The 25,594-nt window shown below is 34.5% G+C and overlaps 3 protein-coding genes across 14 annotated transcripts; all 3 read right to left on the reverse strand.

Annotated features, from left to right (window-relative positions):
- Positions 1–10,883, reverse strand: LOC140786800 (lysine histidine transporter 1-like). Of its 10 annotated transcripts, none has more exons than XR_012108704.1 (11): positions 10,113–10,883; positions 9,725–9,923; positions 8,962–9,091; positions 8,697–8,871; positions 3,450–3,595; positions 2,768–3,151; positions 1,272–1,665; positions 837–942; positions 645–696; positions 471–539; positions 1–379 (listed from the first exon to the last, which is right to left on the reverse strand). XR_012108704.1 is itself a non-coding variant. In XM_073135464.1 (11 exons), exons 4-11 carry the CDS (start codon positions 8,739–8,741, stop codon positions 281–283), a joined length of 1,335 nt encoding a protein of 444 aa, XP_072991565.1. In that variant the 5' UTR covers positions 8,742–8,871; positions 8,962–9,091; positions 9,725–9,923; positions 10,113–10,883; the 3' UTR covers positions 1–280. The 10 variants fall into 10 exon arrangements, 8 of the variants coding, with proteins under 8 accessions (XP_072991565.1, XP_072991562.1, XP_072991564.1 ...); XM_073135464.1 differs by having other exon boundaries at positions 645–736; XM_073135461.1 differs by lacking the exon at positions 8,697–8,871 and having other exon boundaries at positions 645–736.
- A 723-nt stretch (positions 10,884–11,606) lies between these two features.
- Positions 11,607–19,080, reverse strand: LOC140786224 (lysine histidine transporter 1-like). 3 transcript variants are annotated; one of them, XM_073134496.1, is made up of 8 exons: positions 18,942–19,080; positions 15,549–15,712; positions 14,872–15,255; positions 13,703–14,096; positions 13,350–13,455; positions 12,204–12,295; positions 12,034–12,102; positions 11,607–11,938 (listed from the first exon to the last, which is right to left on the reverse strand). In XM_073134496.1, exons 2-8 carry the CDS (start codon positions 15,599–15,601, stop codon positions 11,840–11,842), a joined length of 1,197 nt encoding a protein of 398 aa, XP_072990597.1. In that variant the 5' UTR covers positions 15,602–15,712; positions 18,942–19,080; the 3' UTR covers positions 11,607–11,839. The 3 variants fall into 3 exon arrangements, with proteins under 3 accessions (XP_072990597.1, XP_072990596.1, XP_072990598.1); XM_073134495.1 differs by lacking the exon at positions 18,942–19,080 and adding an exon at positions 17,888–18,707; XM_073134497.1 differs by lacking the exon at positions 15,549–15,712 and having other exon boundaries at positions 18,942–19,075.
- Positions 19,081–19,518: 438 nt separating this feature from the next.
- LOC140786226 (lysine histidine transporter 1-like) lies at positions 19,519–25,241 on the reverse strand. Its single transcript, XM_073134501.1, has 8 exons — positions 25,047–25,241; positions 21,509–21,672; positions 20,896–21,279; positions 20,383–20,776; positions 20,163–20,268; positions 19,960–20,051; positions 19,815–19,883; positions 19,519–19,710 (listed from the first exon to the last, which is right to left on the reverse strand). The coding sequence occupies exons 1-8, from the start codon at positions 25,065–25,067 to the stop codon at positions 19,612–19,614; spliced, it is 1,329 nt and encodes a 442-aa protein (XP_072990602.1). The 5' UTR covers positions 25,068–25,241; the 3' UTR covers positions 19,519–19,611.
- Between the last annotated feature and the right edge of the window lie 353 nt (positions 25,242–25,594).

Consider the following 25,594-nt stretch of genomic DNA (forward strand, 5'->3'; position numbering starts at 1 on the left):
TAAAGGGGTAAAGATCCACTCTTTTTAACAACTCGATTACGTGAAGGAGCACAAAGGTAGAAATACACTCCAAACCAAAGTATAATACATAAGAACAATGCCCTCTGAATACACTTCACTTGTGGACTATTTTATCAAATAAATCAAGCCAGCTGACTCTGTAAATCGAATGGAACCTAAGAAGGAAACAACACTAACAGGAAGCCATTGCGTTTTTGACTTCAAGAAATTCTAAACACCCAGATGACAGATGACTCTTTCTGTTTCATTCTTTCTTGCTTTATGAGTAAAACTTGTAATCCTTTGCTTTGATGATGATTTGTCGGAGTCCGCCGATCGGCGACAAAATCATCAACATAAGCCCTAACACAATGCAGATCTGAGGAAGAAATGGAAGTAGAACATAAGTTAGTACTTTTGTAGAAAAAAGGTTGTAAGAAGACAAGAAGTATAGCGAAAAAAAAGCTTACCCAGTTAATGATCCAAGAGAGGCTAAATTTTCTTGGCTTGCGGATGGCAAGCCATATAATGCAGGGAAGCTGTAGAAAAGATATTTTTCAGAAGTTAGTCAGACTCTGCACTACACGAAAAATACTTTTAGAGTTAGAAATAAAAGTATATTATTAGGAAGAATAGGATCTTACGAAGTATGAAGTTGGGGCTAATGCAAATCCTCCAAAAAATCCAAGCAGGGCACTGAAGAATGGGAAGGTTATAGCGATGAACATTGTAAATGCTGCGGATGAAATTTATGTACAGTTATAACCAAGTTAATTAATCCAATTGTGCCATTAAAAAGTTTACTATAATTTAGATTAAAGGGAAAAGGGCATTACCGACATACAGAGAACGAGCAATCAAACGAAGAACTAGTCCAGGTGGGAGATTAAACTTCTTCACTAGTACAGTTTCAATCATATCAAAGACTGGCATGGCATAAATCTGCATCCATAACAAAGTCAATCTTAAAATTAATCATCATATAGTTTTATCCTTCTCTGTTGGTTCATCTAGAATCATTAAAGTGAATCTGCATCCATAACAAAGTCAATCTTAAAATTAATCATCATATAGTTTTATCCTTCTCTGTTGGTTCATCTAGAATCATTAGAGTGAATCATTCATGAGTAATATATAATAGATTGCACTGATCATGAAAACTAGTGTCTTTTGCTGATAGCTACTGAACTTTTGGATCACGTACCTTTTGCATTCTAAAATTGTACACGATATTTTTTTGTTTTTTTAAGAGAACTAAACTGCTTGATTACCTGATAGCTTCCAATCAAATGAATGATGACCATCATGTTAGCCGTTGCGATAAGCCATCGAGGCTTCTCCAATGTTATCAAAATATTTTCTTGAACTGCGTTGCCAAATGCCCAGTAGCCAATTATAGCAACAGGGAAGTAGCAGAAGGCAACTATGATGTATGCAACTATGGCACCCTTCCACATGGCCTTCTTTGAAGGCTTCTCAGGAGTCGAAGGCAGCGTCGCTTGGATCTCCAGGACGACATTGTGGCCTGCATATGCGAATGCTACTTCTCCCAATGCAGTGAAGAATTTGAACACTGTTCCTGATGTGCTTGGGGAGTTGTAGTCATATTGCACATCCTCCATCTTTCCTTTATCCACAGAAGCCCCCCATGCAATAGTGGAGTAGCTGATGAGAGCCAAATGAATGAGTAATGCAGTTAGTGATCATAGTATCAGCATCCATTATTCTTTTTAATTTAACCGTGAGTTTTGCATTTTTTTTAATTCAGCTTCTTTCTTTCTCTCCTCCTTTCGAGAAGGCATTACTTGTTTTGACAGTAAGGCTTTCAGAAGCTCGACAATTGATTCAACTCGAAGGTCAAAGTTGATGACACTTTAATATCATGCGTGCTTAGGTGAAACTAAATTATCTCCATATTTTTCAAATAGATCCTCCTATATATTGTTATAGACTTAAAGGTTCCAATTTGGACGTAAGTTTTATTGCTTGCAGAGATACTACAATGCAAATGTGCAAAAAGTTGACTTGACTCAAAAGTCAAACTTGACGACATTTTAGTATCGTGTACATAGGTGAAATTAAACTATCTTCGTATCTTCCAAATAGAAACTTAAACATAATTTTTTCTTTTCTTTTTTTGCTTTCAGAGATAAGATACTACAATGCAAAGGCACAAAAAGTTGACTTGACTCAAAGGTCAAACTTGATGACATTTTAGCATTACAAAGGTGAAATTAAATTATCTTCATATCTTCCAAATAGAAACTTACATAATTTTTTTTTTGCTTTCAGACATAAGAGACTGCAACGCAAAGGCACAAAAAGTTGATTTGACTCAAGGTCAAACTTGACGATATTTTAGTATCACGTGTACATAGGTGAAATTGAATTGTCTTCATAGCTTCCAAATAGATCCTCCTATATATTGTTACAGACTTAAAGATCCAATTTGGAAACAGTTTTTATTGCTTTCAAGGATAAGATACTGCAATGCAAAGGCGCAAAAAGTTGACTTGACTCAAAGGTCAAACTTGACGACATTTTAGTATCACGTGTACATAGGCGAAATTGAATTATCGTCATATCTTTCAAATAGAAACTTAGACATGATTTTATTTTTATTCTTTATTTTTTTGCTTTCAGAGATAGAAAGCATAAAAATTACAAATCCCGACCATTTCAGACAATTTAAGCCATGCTAATCTGCTAGTAAAGGTAAAATACTAAATTCAAACACAGAAATCATAATAAGTAGTGGATTACATACCATACTGACATGACAGCAGCAGCCAAGGAAATACCAGAGAGGGAGTTGAAGTTAGGCAGCTGAGAGAGAACAAAATGCACGGAGGCAAAGATCATAATGAAGTAAGTAAGCTTGATGGACTTGCACTTAGGGCAGACTACATCATGGAACTTCTGGAGAGACTTTCCACCAGTAACCATGTAGACTATGTCCACCCCCACCTCGACGATGAGCTGCTGTGGCACGACGATCCACAGCCCGAGCTTTTCTCCGAAAGCATGCTGCCCTAGCTCATGGTACCTATCAAATCTTTTTCCTGGCACCATCTCATGCATCTCCACCATTTGCCACAGTGTGTAGACTGTGATGATCCATGACAGAGTGAGCACTGCAATTCCTGGTCCCCTGCCCAATCACAAACAATTAAATTAAGCAACTATTAGTCCAATGTTACATAAATATTGCTGAAATTCTATTCCTAGTTGAATCAAATTCAGGATAGTTCTTAGTTGTTAAATTGTCTTCTAGGAAGGACTTTGCTAACTATCAAGATTTTGCAAAAAAAATCATGTCATGCTATAGTTAGCATAACTTGTAATGAATTGAGAAAACTATTCGAAAACCTTAAGCTATTACAAAACAATATTTTTTCTATTCTAAAGATAATCAAGATAATGGGGTTAGAATTTTCTTTAGTTCATACCATCCGAGTTCAGACATGGCATAGGGCAAGCTGAGGACACCAGCGCCAACCATGGCTGTGACATTGTGGAAGGTGGAGTACCACCACTTGGCATTACGCGACGAAGTGATCGGGAGCCAATCGTCGAGAAATTTCTCCTTGTCAGGCTATAGATTATTGCCAAATTATTTAGCCAGCTCAGCCATTAGACAAATATTCAAGAACACAACTAGAGCTCAGGAGATCATATATTTAGATCATAAGAATATATGCTTAATGAGAACTAAACACTAATATTACACACTCAAGTAGATATGAACCGCCCTTCTAATAATCATTTTGCCCCTTAAGCAATGTCTGTTCTAGGCTATTATTTTCCAGCAAATAACTTTTACATAGAAGTTAAAGAGAGTCGGCTTAGAAAACTATTGAATGATGACAAGACTGAAGGTCAAGGCTAAATTTACTGAATTCATGAAAGGTCTAGACTCTACAGTAAGGCCCTTGGATCTTATCTTAACATTTTTGAAAGAGAAAAGGTTAACTTGTCATTCTTTTGAGACAGAAAAAAAAAATTCAAAATTTTGTTCAAAGGTGGAAAATAATTTGGTAACAAATCAGATCTCTACTCTGTGATGAACGACAAAAATCTAGTAGATTTTATATTGTTTTTCACTTCAGATTATTAGTTTAATCTTATTTATTTTTTCTGAACTTACTGTTGCATCAAATTATTCATGGTACTGTAGCGTCGGTACAGTAACAAGGAATAGGGCCATAGGGCTGAGTGGCTGACAAATATTTTATTATTAGTTTTTTAACGAGTCCTAAATTGTAAATACTATGATAATAATTACTTTATGATATTATAGTATACTATGACATGCATGTCCAGTGAATTTACACTTTACTTTATTTGTGATAGAATCAATGCGTACATTTGTGGTATATGTTAATTTTAGTGTCTATGTTATAAAAATGTGATATGAGATACCACACAACTTGCACACATTCTTAAGTAATTAAGTTTCATTTTTGCGGTGCTCTCTTACTCATTAAGCCCGAAATTAAAGCTAGTCTATTGTACAGTGCTTATATTATTATCAGCCCAGCCGTGAGATTGCTTAGCCTGTGTGGCATTTAGGCGTTCACACTATCTTATTCGGAAACTAGAGATTTAATCGTAACAAAAAAATGGTGTGAGGTAGAGGTTATAACTCTAGCATACCAGATGATGCAAGGTTATAACGTCTTTTTGAGCTATGTGCTTATGATTCCGTTGTATATGATGATTACTATGTGATGATTCTACTGTCTATTATTATGACGGATATGGGGATATACACTTACGATTTAGGTCCCTAGTCTAATAGTTGCAAACAATTGGTCATATGCAACGTCCCCAAATATGTACCAACGACATTACAACTAGATGTCTATACCTCATCAATGTGTGAAGTTCTGTGTGAGCCTATATTATTATATGATTTATGACTCTGTGTGAACATATAGTTGTACGAGTTATATGATCTTGTGGTTCTGTGTAAGCTTATCATGTGAAAAAAATTTAATTGAAATTAAGATATATGTTATGACTAAGAATTTATTGCTATAGTTTATTTTATTATTGTGGTATTTATGAGTTATGAGCATGCATCAAATGTTCATCTTGTATTTATGTTTACTTTTAAACTATCTTAGACTATATTTATTAAGTTATATGCTCACCACCTTTTGATCAAATATTCAGAGATTTAGAGCAGATGGCATTGATATCAATCACTAGCTACTTTTACTTGCTTATAGTTTTTGTTTCCTAATTAGTTGGTTCGAAGCCACTGTAAGGCTTGTACTTTTGTTTATTATTTATAGACATGTATCTCTAGATTTTTGTTGTGACCGATAGTACTGTATATTTCAGATTGTATTTTGCTAGATTTATTTTAGTATTTTTAAACTTCTTTAAATATGTTATGAAAGTATTAATCAATATATCACATAGTAACCACATGGGCTCTACTCATGTGAAAGGCACAAGTTTTTGCTGATAGGTTTTCATAAATAGTCTAGATTAGCATTTATTTATGTTACCTATCTTATCATATAAAAAGCTTTTAGAGGCACAAATATGTATCAAGCAGATAGATTTATGAAAAGAAGTTTCTTTTGGCCAGGTATGCCATGTTATCTCTCTCTCTCTCTCTCTCTCTCTCTCTCTCTCTCTCTCTCTCTCTCTCTCTCTCTTTATCCCAATCCATTCTTTTTATCTAAAATAATACTCTCTCTATCCTCCATTGTTTACCTATTCTCCTCCTTTTATTCATCTCTATTAAAAAAATCCATCAATCAGACCATCATGTCCTGCATCTCTCTTAACTTCCCAAATGTTTTGTCATTAGCAAGTCAACAGTTGAGATAATAAAACTATATGTAAACTAATTTTGGATGTATATAAATTATAAAGAATACTACTACCTAGCAGGCTACAATACATTAACAGATAAGCGGCAATATCAATATAGCCACATGGGCATTATAAATGTTTAAATTCTGAGAGCATGGATACGAAATCACTCCATCTTATACCCTCTCTAAAAGTAATGTCAATTCTTTCCCAAGTCTCTTAATAATTCACTGAACTGGAGATGATATTATAATTTATTACAATTTATAGTGGAAAAATACAAGTGTCATAGCAGTATTAGTCTTGACAAAAGCACAAGTAGATGTAACAGACCTTAATTATTATATATGGCTCTGTTTGGTTGCCGGCAAAGGAAAACTCTACTTTAATTATTCTCATTTCTTACTTTTAAAATTACACCTCTAATTTATAATAGGAAAATATGGTATTTAAATGTAAATTAAAATAGTAATATAATAAATACCTTTAATATAACATAAATTTGAGCGAAAAGTAGTGGGAATTGCTTGTCTATTGTGAATTGATGCAAATATCATTGGTCGTAGAAATTACTTTTGATTTGAAACATAAATTTAATTAAGGTGTTCCTTATTCTAGTTTAAAGAGTGAAAATTAACAAAGATGGCCATACCGGTGGTGGCACAGCACTTGGTCTCCATACCGATATGGAGCTTTTTTTTTTTAAAATAATTCTATTTCCATCAATCATCACAAATGGAGATTTGATTCTCTCCATCATTTTATGTTCAACTACATATTAGTTTTGATTATTAAACTATTATTAATTAATATTATGTGTTAAATTATATTATATAGTATTCAATCATATCATGAAATATTCAATCATTAATATTAGTTATAATGAATGTGCTCAATCATAGTCCATGTTAAATAATTTTTATAGTTGGCTATTGCTTTATCTTAATAAAATATATTATTTATAAAAATAATCTAAAGATAAAACATTATAATGTAGGTTTTAATACCTATAATTAAATCAAAAATAAAAAAATTGACATGCCAAAGACTAAAAAACATCTCTAAATATTTTAAATTTTTTATTATAAATATGTTAAATGTGTGGCGTGTCGTATTGTGGTACAACACTTTATATGCTACTGGCATAACCATCGTATTGATACACTTTATAATGTAGGTTTTAATACCTATATTTAAATCAAAAATAAAAAGTTGACATGTCAAAGACTAAAAAACATCTCTAAATATTTTTAATTTTTTATTACAAATATGTTAAATGCGTGGCGTGTCGTATTGTGGCACAACACTTTATATGCCACTGGCACAACCATCGTCGGAGATTAACATGTGATACGCGTATGCATAAAATGCAAACCTACAAATATGCAATACATACCTATAAGTATCGCATGTCAAATAAGATTAAAATTGAGCAAGAAAAATAAGCGAAAACTTTTTATTTAAACAGGAAATTGGACCAAACTAGTTTTTCTCCCCAATATAATTCTCATGTCAAGTATGCATTGCATACCTACAACTACAAGTATCACCATGTCAAATATAATAAAAATTGAGTGGAAAAATTGAGAGGAAACTTTTGGTTTGAATGAAAAGCGGCTAAACTAGGTGGGTGGTAAGAGAGTAAGGATAGGAGAGGATTTTTGACATGACATGTGAAACAACTTTAATCATCAAAGATAAAATTGTAATTGAGCTTATGTGTGGAATGAGATTCAAATTAGTATGAACATTCTTTTAAAGTACAGTATGGATAGTTTGATATTTGGTTACAAATATATATTAGTGTTTCTTAATATAGAATAGGAAATTCCCTAACTAGCAACTAAACATAGGCTATAGGTGTACACCACAATGGGTAACTACCTTTGAACTCCTGAATTATAGCTCATCTTCACATAGACTTTTTTATTTATTCTTTGTAACACCTTAATTCCTCAACTATTTAATATCTCTCACCCCCTTTGATGATGTTAACAAAAAACATCAATCATCTTACCCTCAACTTTCATATCTTTCTTTCCTCTTAAATAAGAAAAATAATCCTTAAATAGCCTAAAATTGATCAAGTCAGGTGACATGCTTTAACGAAAAGTTTCAAGATAACTAATGGAAGAGACATTTTTAATTTTTTTACATAATTAAAGAGGTCAATATATTATAAAAAAAAACCAAGAAAAGAGTTGATATAAAATAGGTAATAGTTCAGGAGGTCTAGGTGAACTTATTCCTATTACTATCATATGATAATTAAACTGGTCCATATTTGGGTAGAGTATAAACATACAAGTAACTTTTTGAGAGGCTTTCTTATGATTGAAAAAAAGGATATAAGTGATCACTCTTAATCATTATACAACATTGAAGTGAAGTTAATTTAAGTAGCATGCACTTGGAAAAAGAATTAAGAGTCATTTGGTTCCATGTATTTAAAGATGCAACTTATATAATGTTAAATGAGAAATCACATAAAAAGTCTTATATCTTTCTTTATTTTTTTCCTATTAAAAAGGTTGAGAGGTGGTTTAAAATTCACTTAATTAAAGTGGATGTCAAGATGTTATATATGAGTTCATTTTAACTTTTGAAAATGATAATTCATAGAATCAATAAACTAAAAACTAATTTTTATATTACCATTTATTTGTGTAGATGTAGAATTTATAAATACATGGAGCCAAATGGCTCCTTAATGCATCTTTGTTGCTGAATTGGTGATAATTTTCTCTTCTATATAGATAATAACTAGAGCCTGTGTTAAGGAGACTAAAGTGGAAGCATGCAAGGATCCATTCATGCTAGTCTCTGTTGACTAAGAGGGAAAGAGAGAGAGATGATGCACTTACCTTAGGCTCGACAAGATTTCCTGGTGATGGACTTCGTGTATCCATGGAGAAGAAACAAGGGAGAAGAGGACAAGAAGCTCAAGAGATGAGCCCAAAAAATAGTTGGGTGGCCAAATAAAAAAACCCAAGAGAGATAGAGACTTGGAAAGCGGAAACTTCTTGGAAAGTTGGGATGCTGTAATTATTGGCAAGGAGAGGAGAGTCAACCATATAAAATATATAGACAATTGCAAGGAGCAGTTGGGTCGAGAGTGTTGGGCAGTACCAATGCTTTCATTGAAAGAGATGACCGTTGAACCGGACACTTCTTTAAATTTCTCATTGTATCTGACAGCAGTATGCTTGCCGGGGAAATTTTGTTTATCCTTTATGCTTTAATCTAGAGGCAGCGGGTCCTACAAAAGCAACGTGGAGACATGGAAGATTGATGGCTATTCAATTGGAAAATCCATAGGAACTGTCAGACTAAATAATAATAATAATAATAAATAAATAAATAAATAAATAAAATAATAATAATAATAGTAGCAGTAGTAGAAAAGTATTTGTAAGACTTGGAATCTATAATAACTGTCACTTGGTTGCTCTTTAACTAATTACGGAGAATAAAGACGAAACCTGAGGGGTGTTCGTGGAATGCACGCCCAGATCTCAAAAAAAAATCTCTAATTTGGATAGAAAACGTCGGAGATAATGTGGCAGAAGTGCCATCGAAAGAGATGACAGTTGACTCGGAGGCCTTTTTAAAAACTTCTCAATTGTATCTGACAGTAGTATGAGTGCTGCGGAGTTTTTGTTTATCCGTAATGCTTTAATCTAAAGATGTCCAGGAAAATCTATAGGAAATGTCAACTGCTACAAGAATCTATAACAACTGTCATTTGATTGCTGATTAACTAATCAACAATCATTACAACCAAAGTAGGATTTTTATAAAATACAACCTTTTCAGTCACCAACAACACAAATTGGATGCATAAAGGTGCTAAAAAGAATATCAACTTAACAATAAAAAGAAATATACACACCCATCTTGGACGCGGTCAATGCTCCTTGGTGAAGGTGGTAGAGTAGTGACTTTTCCTCGACAGATCTTTGTAATATATATTCCCAATAGCCAGAACACATAACGTAAGTTGCAGAAGGACTTCACATAAATTCTATCAGCCTTCCTTCTGGACTTATGAATGGACCAACCTTTCCAGGATAAATAAATGGAAGTTGAAGCTGCAAGAAAAGACCACTATGAATCTCCTACCAGGATAATAGACCTGGTCACACTGCATAATAAAATAACCAAGATTGACTTTTAATAAGTTTATAGTTCAAGGAAAAGAAGCAATACTAAGAGTAATTGATATCATTTCCGTAACCAAAATCTACCATCATTGGCATTTGCAGCATCGATGATTTCACCTTGTAAGACTCCTCCAATCTATCACGGTTTGCCGTTATCCACTCCTTGTACTGTTTCACGAACACCTCATACCTCTCCAGCAGCATGCCCTCTCCGAAACTCACCCTGGAGATCGACCCTCGAAGCCTCCAACTTGTGCGCCTCCCGGACAAACTCCAGCTCTGCGGGAACTACCACCCACCACCGCGGCGGCCAATCCCTAGGCGGCATCAATTCTGACCGCCAAAGGCCCGTTCTACGCCGTCTCGACCGGGTCGAGGATGTCACCCTTGATCGCGAACTGCTTCGCCAAATACTCCTCCTCGGAGAGCCCGCTCTCCTCCATCTTCTTCCGGCGGTACGTGGGGATCAGCGTCCGGAAGGCTTCGATCGCCTCCGGGGATTGGAGGGGACCTCCTCGCCCTCGTTGAGGCTCTTCGGGCGGAATCGGCTTCCGGGGTCAGGATCTCCTCCCATGGAGCCCAACCCTGCTCGATCCAGTTGCGGCGGCGGGCTTCCTCCTCCGACTCCTTCTCCTTAGGGCGGAAGGCCTCGTCGTCTCCCGTGGGGGACTCGTTGGCGGGGTATGGTGCGGCGGCCGGAGGTGGGAGCTGGGAGGGAGGACGGCGTGGGAGGAAGGGGGATGTAGGGTTCCGGTTTTGGGGCTGAGAAGTAGAGGAGGAGGAGGAGGAGAGGAAAAGAGGAAGGAGTGGCGGTCGAAATTGGAACTGGAGTTTGAGGGCATTCATTGGCTTCGTCTTGGCGGTGTTTGTTTAGAGAGGGGTTGTTTTGGGGTTTAAGGATACAAGGGAGGTCATTATATATTTTCTCGCCACCAGTGTGGTTCGTTACCTTTCTTCTGGATCGGGTTGGTTAGTTAGTTTGATTTTAGGCTCACTTAACTAACCTCAAGTTTGGTTAAGATCTTTTAGTAATGCATAAATGCCCTAAAAAGTTTCATATCATTGTGTGTATCCTTCTAAATTTCAAATTTATATCTAGACCTGAAAAGTTAAGACTTAGTAAGAGCAGACAAAAAATCATAGATGCCCTTAATTAAAAAAAATGTATGTAAATAACTATTAAGAGCTTTTTTTAAAACTTTTCATACTTAATTTGATGAAATCTTAACAAATTAATTTTGTTTGAGAGGTATTCATGTAAAAAAAAAAAAAAGAGTTTAAGCAATATTTATGCAAGCATCAAATATTTCAAGAGATGTACAATCAACAGATCAATTTTGGAGTGGTATTCATGTAACAAGAGACTTTAGAAGGGTATTCAAGCAAAAAAGAAAAGTCTAATACTTAATAAACATAATCAAGCATAGTTGGAACGATGTGTATATTTGCTCTGCTAATAGTAGCTTTTGCTCTATAAAGATCATTCCCCAGATGTAGGTCGTACTATGCAAAATTCCCCCAATAATCCAATATAATATATCTCAGCAAACCAATACTTTGTGCCAAGCTGGAGAACAAGAACTAAACAAAGGAAACCCAAAAGATCCACGCTTTTTAACAAATCGATTATGTGAAAGATTAGAAAGATAGAAAATACTTCAAAACCAAGTATAATACATAAGAAGAATGCCCTCTGAATTAATTCACTTATGGCCTCTTTTATCAAACAAATCAAGCCATGTATACATAACCTAAGAAGGAACAAAGACTAATCTTTTTGACTCAAAGAAATTTTGACACCCACATGAGTCACTACACCACTCTTTCTTTCATTCTTCGTTGCTTTACGAGTAAAACTTGTAATCCTTTGCTTGGATGATGATCTGTCGAAGTCCACCGATCGGCGACAAAATCATCAATATAAGCCCTAGCACAATGCAGATCTGAGGAAGAAATAAAATAAAACATAAGTTAGTACCTTGTAACAAAAAAGATAGTAAAAAGTGCAGAGAATTATAGTGAAAAATAATAAGCTTACCCAGTTAGTGATCCAAGAGAGGCTAAATTTTCTTGGCTTGTAGACGGCAAGCCATATAATGCAGGGAAGCTGTAGAAAAGATGTTTTTCAGAAGTTGAGACTCTTCTCTACATGAAAAATACTACTTGCATTAGAAATAAAGTATATTCTTAGGAAGAATAGGATCTTACGAAGTATGATGTTGGGGCTAGTGCAAATCCTCCAAAAAAGCCAAGCAGCGCACCGAAGAATGGGAAGGTTATAGCGACAAACATTGTAAATGCTGCAGATGAAATTTATGTACAGTTATAACCAAATTAATTAGTCCCTTTGTGCCATTAAAAAGTTAGTAAATATTTCAATACCCCTCTAAAATGTACAGTTCTAATAAGCTATAATAGCTAGTTTCCACATAAAAACAATGTCATATTAGTACTTCGGGGAGATTAGTTTGTGTACCTAACTCTCCGATTACACATTATTTTCTTCTGTTAAAATTTCTCTCTTAGACTTTAAATATGATAGATATTAAACATTAATTATAGAAGATATCACTTAACATTAGACAATTTAAATTTGATTCTTTATCTAAGTAGACATTAATGAAGATTTGATTTTCTATCTCTATCTGTTATAAAATTTTAATTTAAATTAGTCTTATATTAATTTGGGATATGCGCAAGTGATTAAAAACAATCGAGGAGATAGAATTTAATTAAACTTTCAGTAGTTAACCATAAAAAGACATCAATACCTTTATTTTGATATATATATATATATATATATATTACCCTCGGGACATATATGTCTTTTATCAAATACATTATTAATGTATTATAATTGTCAAAAGATAACATGAAAGGTATAATAAATATGAAATTGAAAAGGATATATACGTAAATAAAAAAATTGAGGGTCTACGTGCAATCGAACTTGTTAAATAGTCGTCGACTTAGAAGAGCATATAATGTAAATAAGAGAATTTTAGAAAAGCATATAGTCAAATATCAATTTTAGAAGGGTATATACGTAAATAAGATATTTAGAAGGGTATACAAGCAAATATCAACTTTAGAAGGGTATATAAGCAAATAAGATATCTTTAGAAGGATATACATACAAAAAAGTTTTATTTTTCTAAATTGAAATTATAATTTAGAAATAAGAATAACTCATTGAACTGGTTATAGCAATTAAATTTTTAGTGTTCTTATTATACCCTTAAGTATAGCAACTGTTACATCTATCTTTACCCTAAAAACATAGATATAAATGGTAGGAAAGAAGAGCTCTAAAAGTTTAGTATATAGTTTAGATTAAAGAGAAAAGGGCATTACCAACATATAGAGAACGAGCAATAAAACGAAGAGGTAGTCCAGGTGGGAGATTAAACTTCTTTACTAGTACAGTTTCAATCATGTCAAAGACTGGCATGGCATAAATCTGCATCCGTAACAAAGAAAATCTTACATTAATCATTATAGAGTTTTATCCTTCTCTTTTGGTTCAATTAGAAACTTTAAAGTGAATCATTCATGAGTACATATATGTATTAAACTGTCGTACTGTACTGAACATGAAAACTAGTATATTTTTCTGATAACTACTGAACTTTTAGATCACATAACAATTGCATTCTAAAGATGGTGATACCTTATATTTTTCGAAGAGCATTAAACTGCTAGGTTACCTGATAGCTTCCAATCACATGAACGACGACCATCATGTTAGCCACCGCGATCAGCCACCGCGGCTTATTCAATGATATCAGAACGTTGTCATCAACTCCATTGCCAAATGCCCAGTAGCCCACAAGAGCAACAGGGAAGTAGCAGATGGCAACTATGATATATGCAACTATGACACCCTTCCACATGGGCTTCTTTGAAGGTTTCTCAGGTGTCGAAGGGATGGTCGCTTGGATCTCCAGGACGACGTTGTGGCCTGCATAGGCGAAGGCTACATCTCCTAATGCACTGAAGAAGCTTAACACTGTTCCTCCTGTGGTTGAGGACCTGTAGCCGTACTGCACATCTTCCATCTTTCCTTTATTCGCAGAAGCTCCCCATGCAATAGTAGAGTAGCTGATGAGAGTCAAATGAATAAGTAATGCAGTTATAGTGATCATAGAATCAGCATCAATTATTCTTTTTGGTCTATCATGACTTTTACATAAGTTTCTAGAAATCAGTTTCTTTCTCTCTCTTTCTTTTGAGAAGGGATCACTTGTTTTGACAGTTAGGCTTTCATAAGCTTGAAAGTTGACTCAACTAAAAGGTCAAACTTGACAATGTTTTAATATCATGTGTTTTGGTCTATCATGACTTTTACATAAGTTTCTAGAAATCAGTTTCTTTCTCTCTCTTTCTTTTGAGAAGGGATCACTTGTTTTGACAGTTAGGCTTTCATAAGCTTGAAAGTTGACTCAACTAAAAGGTCAAACTTGACAATGTTTTAATATCATGTGTGCATAGGTGAAAGTGTGAAATTGAATTATGTCCATGTCTTTCAAATAGCCCCTCCTATATATTGTTGTAAAAACTTGAAGCCTCCAATTTAGACATAATTTTTATTGCCTTGAGAGATAGATACTGCAATGCAAAGGGACAAAAAGTTGACTTGACTCGGGTCAAACTCGACAACATTTTAGTATCATGTGTGCATAGGTGAAACTGAATTATCTTCATATCTTTCAAATTGAACTTAGACAAAGATATATATATTTATTGCTTTCGCAGAGAGAGATATGCAAAAAAAATGCAAATCTTAACCATTTTGGACAATTTAAGCCCCACTAATCTTCTACTAAAGTTGAAATACTAAATTCAAACTCAAAAATTAAAGTAGGGAAGTACATACCATACAGACATGACAGCAGCAGCCAAGGAGATACCAGAGAGGGAGTTGAAGTTAGGCAGTTGAGAGAGAACAAAATGCACTGAGGCAAAGATCATAATGAAATAAGTAAGCTTGATGGACTTGCAGTCAGGGCAAACTACATCGTGGAACTTTTTGAGAGAGTGGCCACCAGTGACCATGTAGACTATGTTCAACCCGACCTCGACGATAAGCTGCTGCGGCACAACGATCCACAGGCCGAGCTTTTCGCCGAAAGCATGCTGCCCTAGCTCATGGTACCTATCAAATCTTTTTCCTGGCACCATCTCATGCATCTCCACCATTTGCCACAGTGTGTAAAGTGTAATGATCCATGACAGAATGAGCACTGCAATTCCTGGTCCCCTGTTCAATCAAGAACAACTGAAAGCAGTAACTAGTTTGACATCAATGTTACATAAATATTGCTGAAATTGTCTGCCTAGTTGAATCAATTTCAGAATAGTTCTAGTTGTTAAGTTGTGTCTTCTAGGAAGGGCTTTACTAACTATCAAGATTTTTCAAAAAAATGTCCTGCTATAGTTAACATACCTTTTGATGCGACAACTATTCTAAAAGTTCAAGCAATTAGATAACAATAATTTTTATATTCTGAAGGTAATCTAGATGATGGAGTTAGAATTCTCTTTAGTTCATACCATCCGAGTTCAGACATGGCATATGGCAAGCTGAGGACACCGGCACCGACCATGGCTGTGACATTGTGGAAGGTGGAGTACCACCACTTGGCATTACGCGATGATGTGATCGGGAGCCAATCATCAAGAAGTTTCTCCTTGGGGATAAATTTCTCTTTGTCAGACTGCAGATTGTTGCCATTTTCGTTAGTCAGCTCAGCCATTAGACAAAGATATCCAAGAATTTTATGTGCACTACTCTCATCTCAGGTCGTAATTGGTAGTTGAATAGGGCTAAATTTAGAGCTCTCTATAAGGCTTTATGTGGTGAAGAGATTGCTTAGTAGTGCTAGATTTAGAACTCTTAGACAAAGAATAACACACAAAACCACTCTAAATTAATTAGATCAATAATTTCATAACTAACTAGCAAAAAAGGGTCAGTAATTTCATAATTATCGTTGTTCATTTTATTTAATATTTAAGTATTATTAATAGTGGTGACTTTGAACATAATTAAGAAAAGAGAAAGACTTATTATCAAAAAGATGAATTAGATATTTTTTTTTTTTTTTTACTTTCATTGTCAATTATTGCCGACCTATTAAAAATGTCATATTAATTCCTAATCAAGACAGATTCAGGAGGAATAACAATGACAATTGGTTTTTTCATCTCTGTCAAAAAATCCACCTTCAGATCATTGGACCCTAAATCTTCTAATACTTCCCGCATGCTGCTATTAGCAAGTCAACAGTTGAGATCATAAAACTATGTATAAATTAATTTTGGATGTATATAAGTATTTAAATATTTAAATTCTTTTAGAGGTAAGAAATCACTCTAAATTAAAACCTATTTCGAGTTAATCTATTTTCCTTTCTGAGTCTCTTAATAATTATACATATATAATTTATTGCAGTTTACAGCAGTGAAGTAAAAGTGTCATAGCATTACTAGTCTTTGACAAAACCACAACTAGTGGTGACAGGCCTTAGTTTCTTATATATGTATCACTATGGCCTATAGGTTAATTACTTAACTGGCTCTAAACTCATTAAAACTAGCCTGTTCTTACCTGGTCCCTTTATTTAATTCTGATCTCCTTAACTATTTAATATATCTTACTTTACTAACAATGTTAGTAGAAACGCCAAATGATTATTTTACCCTCAACATTTATGTCTTTCTTTCCTCTAAAATAAAAATAATATAGTTCATAAATAGTCTAAAATTAATTACATGTCAATCACATCACATGTTTAATGAAAAAAACTTAAGTGATAACTAACGAAGAGAGCAGTTTTGAAGTTTTACATAGTTAAATAGGTCAATATGTCATGAAAAATAAATTAATGAGTCTATAAAATAGATAATAGTCCAGGGTGTCAGGTACAATTATGCTATTACTGTCATATGACAATTAAACTAGTTTATATTTGGGCGAAGTATAAACATACAAGTAACTTTTGAGAGTCACTTCTTATAATTGGTTGGAGAGAAGCAGTTAGCAAAAAGGGGATATAAGAGATCACTTTTGATCATTTAATAGAAAACTAATGACGAGTATTTAAAAGTTTTACACAGCTAAATAGGTCAACGTCTCATAAAATAGGTCTAGGTGTAATTATCCCTATAGATGTCATATGACAATTAGACTAGTCAATATTTGGGAAAAGTATAAACATAAAAGTAACTTTTGAGAGCCACTTCTTATAATTGATTGGAGAAATGCAGTAAGCAAAAAGGGGGTTTAAGGTGATTCCAGTATTAAAGCAGAGTAAATATAAGTAGCATGCACTTTGACAAAGAATTAAGAGTTGTTTGGTTCTATGTATTTCCAACTGCTATAATGTTAGATGAAAAATTAATGTAAACAAACATCTTATATCTTTCGTCATCCCTTCCCATTAAAAAAAGAATTGGGAGAAGGTACTTTGACATCCACTTAATTGAAGTGGGTGTCAAGATATTGCACATGAACTCATCTTAAGCTCTTAGTAATTATATTTCACAAGATTCATAAACTAAAAACTAATTTTATATTATTATTTATATGTGTAGATGCAGTTTTTCTAGATATATGAAGAAAAATAGCTCCTTAGTGCATCTTTGTGGTTATGTCAGGTGATAATTCTCTTATATATAGATAATAACTAGAGCTTGTGTTAATGAGACTAAAGTGGAAGTATAGTACGGACTAAGATATATGATTATATGAAAATGACTACTGAAACTTGTAAAAAAAAACCATAGGTGGAACAGTGTGTGCCATTCATTATAAGTAGAGTTATCCATCCATATTAGTACCTGTAATCTATTCGAGAGAGGAGGAGGGAGGGGAGGGGCATTGTACTTACTGTAGGCTCTACATAATTTTTTGATGACGAATCTTGTGTATCCATGGAGAGGAAACCAGGGAGAAGAGGACAAGAAGCTCAAGAGATGAACCCAAACAAAGATTGGGTAGCCCAATAAAACACCCAAGAAAGAGACTTAGGGAGGGAGAGAGATTTGGAAATTTCTAGGAAAGTTTGGATGTTGGAATAGTTGGGAAGGAGTGGAAGTCCACCATATAAATATAGAGAGAGAGTTGTAAGCAGCACATGAGAGGAAGGTGTTGGGCAATATTTAAAGAGATGACCATTGACTTGGAAGATTTTTCAAAATTTCTCATTGTGATTCAGTGCAGTCTGTATGCTTGAATTTTTTTTGTATATCCTTGATGACTTAATCTAAAGAGGCAAATAGTCTTACAGAAGCAACGTGGAGGTTGATGGCTCTGGTATATTCAATTGAAAAGTCTATAGGAAATGTCACACTGCTATAGGAATATGCAATAATGATAATAATAACAATAAATTAATAATAGGTTGTAGGTGAATTGAGCTACTTTGGAAGTAGGGAAAAAAAGAGAAGTAATCTACAACAACTGTCTCTTGGTTGCTAATAAAGTAATAGATGAGAATAAAGACGAAACTAGAGGTGTGTCACTTAATGGTATGCATGCTCCGATCTCAAAAAAAAATCTCTAATTTGGGATACAAAATGCCAGAGTTAATGTGACGGATGTATCATTGAAAGAGATGACAGTTGACTCGGTGACTTTTTAAGAATTTCTCATAGTATCTAACAGCCCATACGTGTGTCTCCAATTTCTTTTTTTATCCCTAATGCTTTAATCTAACGATCTCGATTGAGAGGTTGACGGCGATGGTATATCCAATGGGAAGATCTATAAGAAATATCAGCTGCTATAGAAATCTATAACAACTGCTATAGTTGAGAACAAGTCATACTTAATATTAAATATTGTGCTCCAAATTCTACCAAATTTTAAAAGAGTAATTGAAATCATTTGCCTAACCAAATTCTACCATAATTAATTCAGATGTGCAGCATCAATGCGCTCACCTTGTAAGCTACCTCCTCTAATCCCACGCCGTCTCGACCGGTTCGGCGATCTCGCCCTTGATTGTGTACTGCTTCGCCAAATACTCCTCCTCAGAGAGCCCGCTCTCCTCCATCTTCTTGTGGACGACGTGAGCATCCGAATGCCTCGATCGCCTCGGGCGTGATTGGAGCGGCACCTCCTCGCCCTCGTCGAGGCTCTTGCAAGCAAAATCGTCCTCCGGGGTCAGGATCTCCTCCCACGGGAGAAGAGGAAGAAGGGGTGGTGTGGTGGTGGTGGTGGAAATGGAGTCCGAACTCTGAATTGGGTTCGTTCTTCGGAGGGAAAGGTGGGAGACCTATATTCTCAGTGTGGTTACCTTCTTCTGGATTAGGTTAGTTAGTTTGGTTTTAGGCTCAATTAATTAATTAATTAATTAATTAACTTGAAGTTTGTTTAGGCTCAATAGTAGCCTTTGCTCTCTAAACATTATTTCCATAAATGTAGGTAGCGATATGCAAAATATATCCTATAATTCAATATGATTACATCTGGAACCTCTCAACTACTGTCCAGCTGACTCTGTAAATGGAACAGAAGGAACAAACACCAACAGGGAAGCCATTGTGTTTTATTTAACTTGAAGAATTTTTTACAACCAGATGACTCAAATCTGCTTCATTCTTTGTTGCTTTATGAGTAAAACTTATAATCCTTTGCTTTGATGATGATCTGCCGAAGTCCACCGATCGACGTCAAGATCATCAATATAAGCCCTAGCGCAATGCAGATCTGTGGAAGAAATAAAAGTAGAACAAAAGTTAGTACTTTGTAGGACCCAAAAAATAGAGGTTGTTAAAAGGCTAGAGAGGAATTATAGTGAAAAATAAGCTTACCCAGTTAGCGATCCAAGAGAAGCTATACTTTCTTGGCTTGTAGATGGAAAGCCATATAATGCAGGGAAGCTGTAGAAAGATAGGTTTCAGAAGTTTGTCGGACTCTACTCTACATTGAAAGAATAAAAGGAACAGGAGATCATACGAAGTATGTTGTAGGGGCGAACGCAAATCCTCCGAAAAATCCAAGCAGGCCACCGAAAAATGGGAAGGTTATAGCGACGAACATTGTAAATGCTGTAGATGAAATTTATATACAATTAATTATATAACTAATTGACTCCATTTGTTGCCATTGAAAAGTTTAGTGTATAATTTTAGCTGAAAGGGAAAAGGAAAGGGCATTACCAACATATAGAGAACGAGCAATCAAACGAAGTAGTATTCCAGGTGGGAAATTAAGCTTCTTCACTAACACGGTTTCCATCATGTCAAAGACTGGCATGGCATAAATCTGCATACATAATAGAGTGGGGATGTTACATTAATCATCATAACTGCTGCTGAAATTGTTTTCTTTTTTAAAGATCGCATACCAATTGCATTCTAAAAATGCTAGATTACTTACCTGATAGCTTCCGATCATATGAACGATGACCATCATGTTGGCCATTGCGATCAGCCACCGCGGCTTATTCAAAGTTATGAGAATGTTGTCATCGACTCCATTGCCAAATGCCCAGTAGCCAACGAGAGCAACAGGGAAGTAGCAGAGGGCAACTACGATGTATGCCACTAGGACACCCTTCCACATAGGCTTCTTCGAAGGCTTCTCAGGCGTCGAAGGGATCGTCGCTTGGATCTCCAGGACGACGTTGTGGCCTGCGTAGGCGAAGGCCACATCTCCTAATGCACTGAAGAAGCTTAACACCGTTCCTCCTGTACTTGGGGACTTGTAGCCATACTGCACATCTTCCACCCTTCCTTTATCCACAGAAGCTCCCCATGCAATAGTGGAGTAACTGATGAGAGAGAGAGCCAAATGATGAATGAGTAATTCAGTTTTATAGTGATCGCAAATCTTGACCATTTCAGACAGCTTACTTAAGCCCTGCTATTACTCTGCTACCAGATTACGTACCTCAGGGACATGACAGCAGCAGCCAAGGAGACACCGGAGATGGAGTTGAAGTTAGGCAGTTGAGAGAGAACAAAATGCACAGAGGCGAAGATCATGATGAAGTAAGTTGTCTTGAAGGACCTGTAGTCAGGGCAGACTGTGTCATGGAACTTCTTGAGAGACTTCCCTCCGGTGACCATGTAGACTATGTTCAACCCGACCTCGACGATAAGCTGCTGCGGTACGACGATCCACAGGCCGAGCTTTTCGCCGAAAGCATGCTGCCCTAGCTCATGGTACCTATTAAATCTCTTTCCTGGCACCATCTCATGCATCTCCACCATTTGCCACAGTGTGTAAAGTGTAATGATCCATGTCAGAATGAGCACTGCAATTCCAGGTCCCCTGCTCAATCAAGAACAACTGAAAGCAGTAACTAGTTTGATATCAATGTTACATAAATATTGCTGAAATTGTATGCCTAGTTGAATCAATTTTAGAATAGTTCTTAGTTCTTACGTTGTGTCTTCTAGGAAGGGCTTTACTAACTATCAAGATTTTTTTTTTCTTTAGTTCATCTCGATATTATAAAAATAATCGAGTTGATGAAGTTAGAGTTCTCTTTAGTTCATACCATCCGAGTTCAGACATGGCGTAGGGCAAGCTGAGCACCCCAGCGCCGACCATGGCCGTGACATTGTGGAAGGCGGAGTACCACCACTTGGCATTACGCGACGACGTGATCGGGAGCCAATCGTCGAGTAATTTCTCCTTGCGGAGAAATGCCTTCTCATCACTCTGCAGATTATCGCTATTTTCTTTAGTCAGCTCAGCCATTAGAAAAAGATATCCAAGAACACAACGAGAGCTCACGAGATCATAAGAACATATGCTTCATGACAACTAGACACTAATATTAACAGATTCAAGTCGATAGAAACCACCCCTTTAATATTGTTTGACGTAGGAATTAGAGCGAGCCAGCTTAGGAATCTACTGAACAATGGGAAGGTTGAAATTTGAGGCTAAATTTACCGAATTTATGAGAAGTCCACAGTTAGGCTCTTTAGAATAGAATAGCAAGTTTCAAAATTTTATTCAAATGTGGAAAATAATTTGGGAACTGATCAGATCTCTACTATGTTACTTCAGATTATTAGTTTTATTTTATTTTTTTAATGAAGGAGTCCTACGTATCTAGATTAGGATTTGTTAATGTTACCCAAAGATTCTTATTAGATTAAAAGTTTACTTTCTTATGGAGTAGGACAGGATTTAGGCTATCAAAGGCTTAAAAATATAACAAATAGAAGGATTTATGAATTTCTTTTGCCAAACTGTGTCCTGTTATCTCTTTCTCTCTATCTCCTATCTGTTATCTTTTTCTCTAAAATACTCTCTCTGTATATCTTATTCTTCTCATCTTTTTATTCATCTCTATCAAAAAATTCACTGTGATCTAGCTCTTACTTTCACCCGCATTACTCTTCCCAAAGGCTGCCATTAGCAAGTCAGCAGTTGAGATAATAAAACCATATATAAACTAATTTTGATGTATATATTTATAAAGGATACTACATACTAGGCTATCATAAATTTACCTTAATTTTATATCCCATCAAATATAATTACTATATTACTATTTTAGATTATAAATAAATATTAAGATATCATACTAAAGATTAGATGTACAATTTTAAAAATAAGAATCTAGCGTAGCTATTCAAGATTTTCTCCTAATCTCAAAGTGAATGAAGCCATCAAGCATCAATAATATATAGTCATGTAGGCACTACAAATTCTTTGAGCATGGGCACGAAACCACTTCATTTAAACCCTATTTAAAAATAATCTATTTTCTTTCTTAAGTCTCTTAGCCTTTGTTTAGTTTTAGTTCAGGGTTTTCTAAACTTGGTTAGAAATTTCTGTCAATGTTTAGTAACCGAACACCATTTAATTCTTGAAATGATTTATATATATTATTTTTATATCTCTTGACAAAAAAACATATTCCTACACACCAATGAAAAAGTTAAAATTTATTATTTAATATAATTTATTAACAAGTTTAAATGGTTGACTTTAGTTTATATTTTATAAATTTAATAATAATATTTTGATACTATTTATATGACATATGTGCAATTTTTCTTTAAAAATTATATATTTTCTACTCTTTTATATCACATCAAAGTAATAATTACTCCCTTAATTTAAATCTTCTCTTATCTACCTCAAATTTTTTTTCAAAATTTTTTTTTTAACTTACTAGGTTCTCAATTTATATATAGTGGTATGAGAGTGTGAAGCTCTCAATAACTCATTTTGTCTAATAAACTTTACAATACTAAAAACTTCTTAAAAATATTTAAAAAAATAATGTAGCCGATAAGTGGGCATATAACAAAAAATGAAAGAAAAAAAAAATTAATTATACATATATTTTTAAATATCACTAACTTTAAGTTATTTAAAAAAGAAAAGAATACTTACATGCATGCAAGCCTGCTTGTGGGCTTACATACTTAGAAGCCTACAAACTAATAATTTAGAAGCTTTTTATTGATAAAAATAATATTTTAAAATTTTACAATCAAAGTACATTAATTTTTTCTATATTACTTATTTTCCTTTGAAACTAATATTTTATTATTTTTTATATCACATTATGAATAATAATTACATTAAGTAAACTCTCTCAGCCTAATTCAAGATACATAAATTATATCTAAGAAATAGGGTCTTCACAGTACTATTATAATTTATTATAATTCACAGTAGTATAGTAGAAGTGTCTAGACAAACCACAACTAAATGTGACAATCTTTAGTTTATTATATTTGTATATTACTATGATTACTCTGTTTTGTTCCTATGAATAGAATTAGATTCACTCCTACTGGTTAACATTCTCAATGGAGCTAGCAAAGCCTCCTTGATGACAGATACTACTACTAATGATATTACAACTTACTTCAGAAAGCATTAAATTATTAAATTATGCATTCTTTTAGAGAATCTAATCATGCTGCACTTGCTAATTGGAGTTAAAATTTAAGATGAGTGTACTTAGGAATATGGGTCTTCTAAGCAAAAGAATTTTTTACCTGTGGTGGTTCATTTATAAATTCCTTTTCTTTATTTTATTTTTTAAAAGAATATATAGGCCTTTGCTACCTAGACCTTTTTTTTTTAAACTTAATTTTGTGATATTTTAGTCTCTTCAACAAAAAATCCTAAAATTAATTAGGTGGCAGTCATGTCATATGTTTTAGTAAAAAAATTTAAGAGAACTATCAAAAGGAGCATTTTTAGAGTTCTACATAGTTAAAAAGATTATTATATTATGAATAAATAAGAGAGTCTATCTAAAATAAGTCATAGTACAATGGGTTTAAATGTAAGTATTTTTTGTTACTATATACTTAAATTAGTCTAAACACAAGTCACTTTTGAGACCCACTTCTTATGATTCGTTGGAGAGAAGCGGGTTAGCAAGAAAGGGATAAAAGTGATCATTCTTAATCATTGTAGAGTATTAAAGTGGAGTTAATATAAGTAGCATGCACTTAGAAAAGGAATTAAGGGTCATTTGGTTCTATGTATGTCAAGATGTAGCTTTAATTTATAATGTTAAATGAGACATCACTGCAAACAAGTCTTATATCTTTCTTCATTCCTTTCCATTAAAAAGGTTGAGAGAAGATATTTTTGACATCTACTTAATTGAAGTAGATATCAAAATATTGCATATGAGCTCATCTTAGCTCTTGAAAATGATATTTCATAGAATCCATAAATTAAAAACTAATTTTTGTATTACCATGCATGTATATATGTAGATGCAGTCGTTCTAAATATATGAAGCCAAACGGCTCCTTAGTCCAACTTTGTGGTTGTATCAGTGATAATTTTTCTCTTAAGAGGCAAAAGTAGTGGAAGTATAGCAAGGACTAATATATATATATATATATATATATGACTACTGAAACTATGTAAAAAAAAAACTCTGAGGGGAACAGTGTAGCCCATTCATCATAAGTAGAGCTAACCAATCATACAGTCCCCTGTTGACTATGATATATATATATATATATGTAGATAGAGATAGAGAGAGAGAGAGAGAGAGAGAGAGAGAGAGAGAGAGAGAGAGAGAGAGGGATTGTACTTACCTTATGCTCTTGTGTATCCATGGAGAAGAAACAAAGAGAGAAGAGGAGAATAAGGCTCTCAAGTAATGGTGAGCCCAAACAAAAGTTTGGGTAGCCAAATAAAACACCCAAGAGAGAGACTTAAAGAAAGGAGAGATTTGGAAACTTCCTGGAAAATTTGGACGTTGGAATTGTCTGAAGGGGAGGAGAATCAACGATATACCAGGAAAATTTGGATGTTGGAATCGTTTGGAAGGAGAGGACCCAACGAGGATGTCAACCATATAAATATATATATATATATATATATATATATATATATAGCGAGAGAGAGAGAGAGAGATGTAAGGATGGGAGGAAGGTCTTGACTCTTGAGTCTTCAGCAGTACCAACCATGGGTTATGTTGAGAGAGAGAGAGAGAGAGACAGAGATGTAAGGATGGGAGGAAGGTCTTGACTCTTGAGTCTTCAGCAGTACCAACCATGGGTTATGTTGAAAGAGATGAGCATTGGATTTGGAGGCCTTCTCAAAAATTTCTCATCGTGTCTCACAGGCACAGCAATATGTG

The sequence above is a fragment of the Typha latifolia genome, chromosome 4 (assembly GCF_019914945.1).
Source record: "Typha latifolia isolate L0001 chromosome 4, TyphaL0001v2, whole genome shotgun sequence".
Lineage (NCBI taxonomy): Eukaryota > Viridiplantae > Streptophyta > Magnoliopsida > Poales > Typhaceae > Typha > Typha latifolia.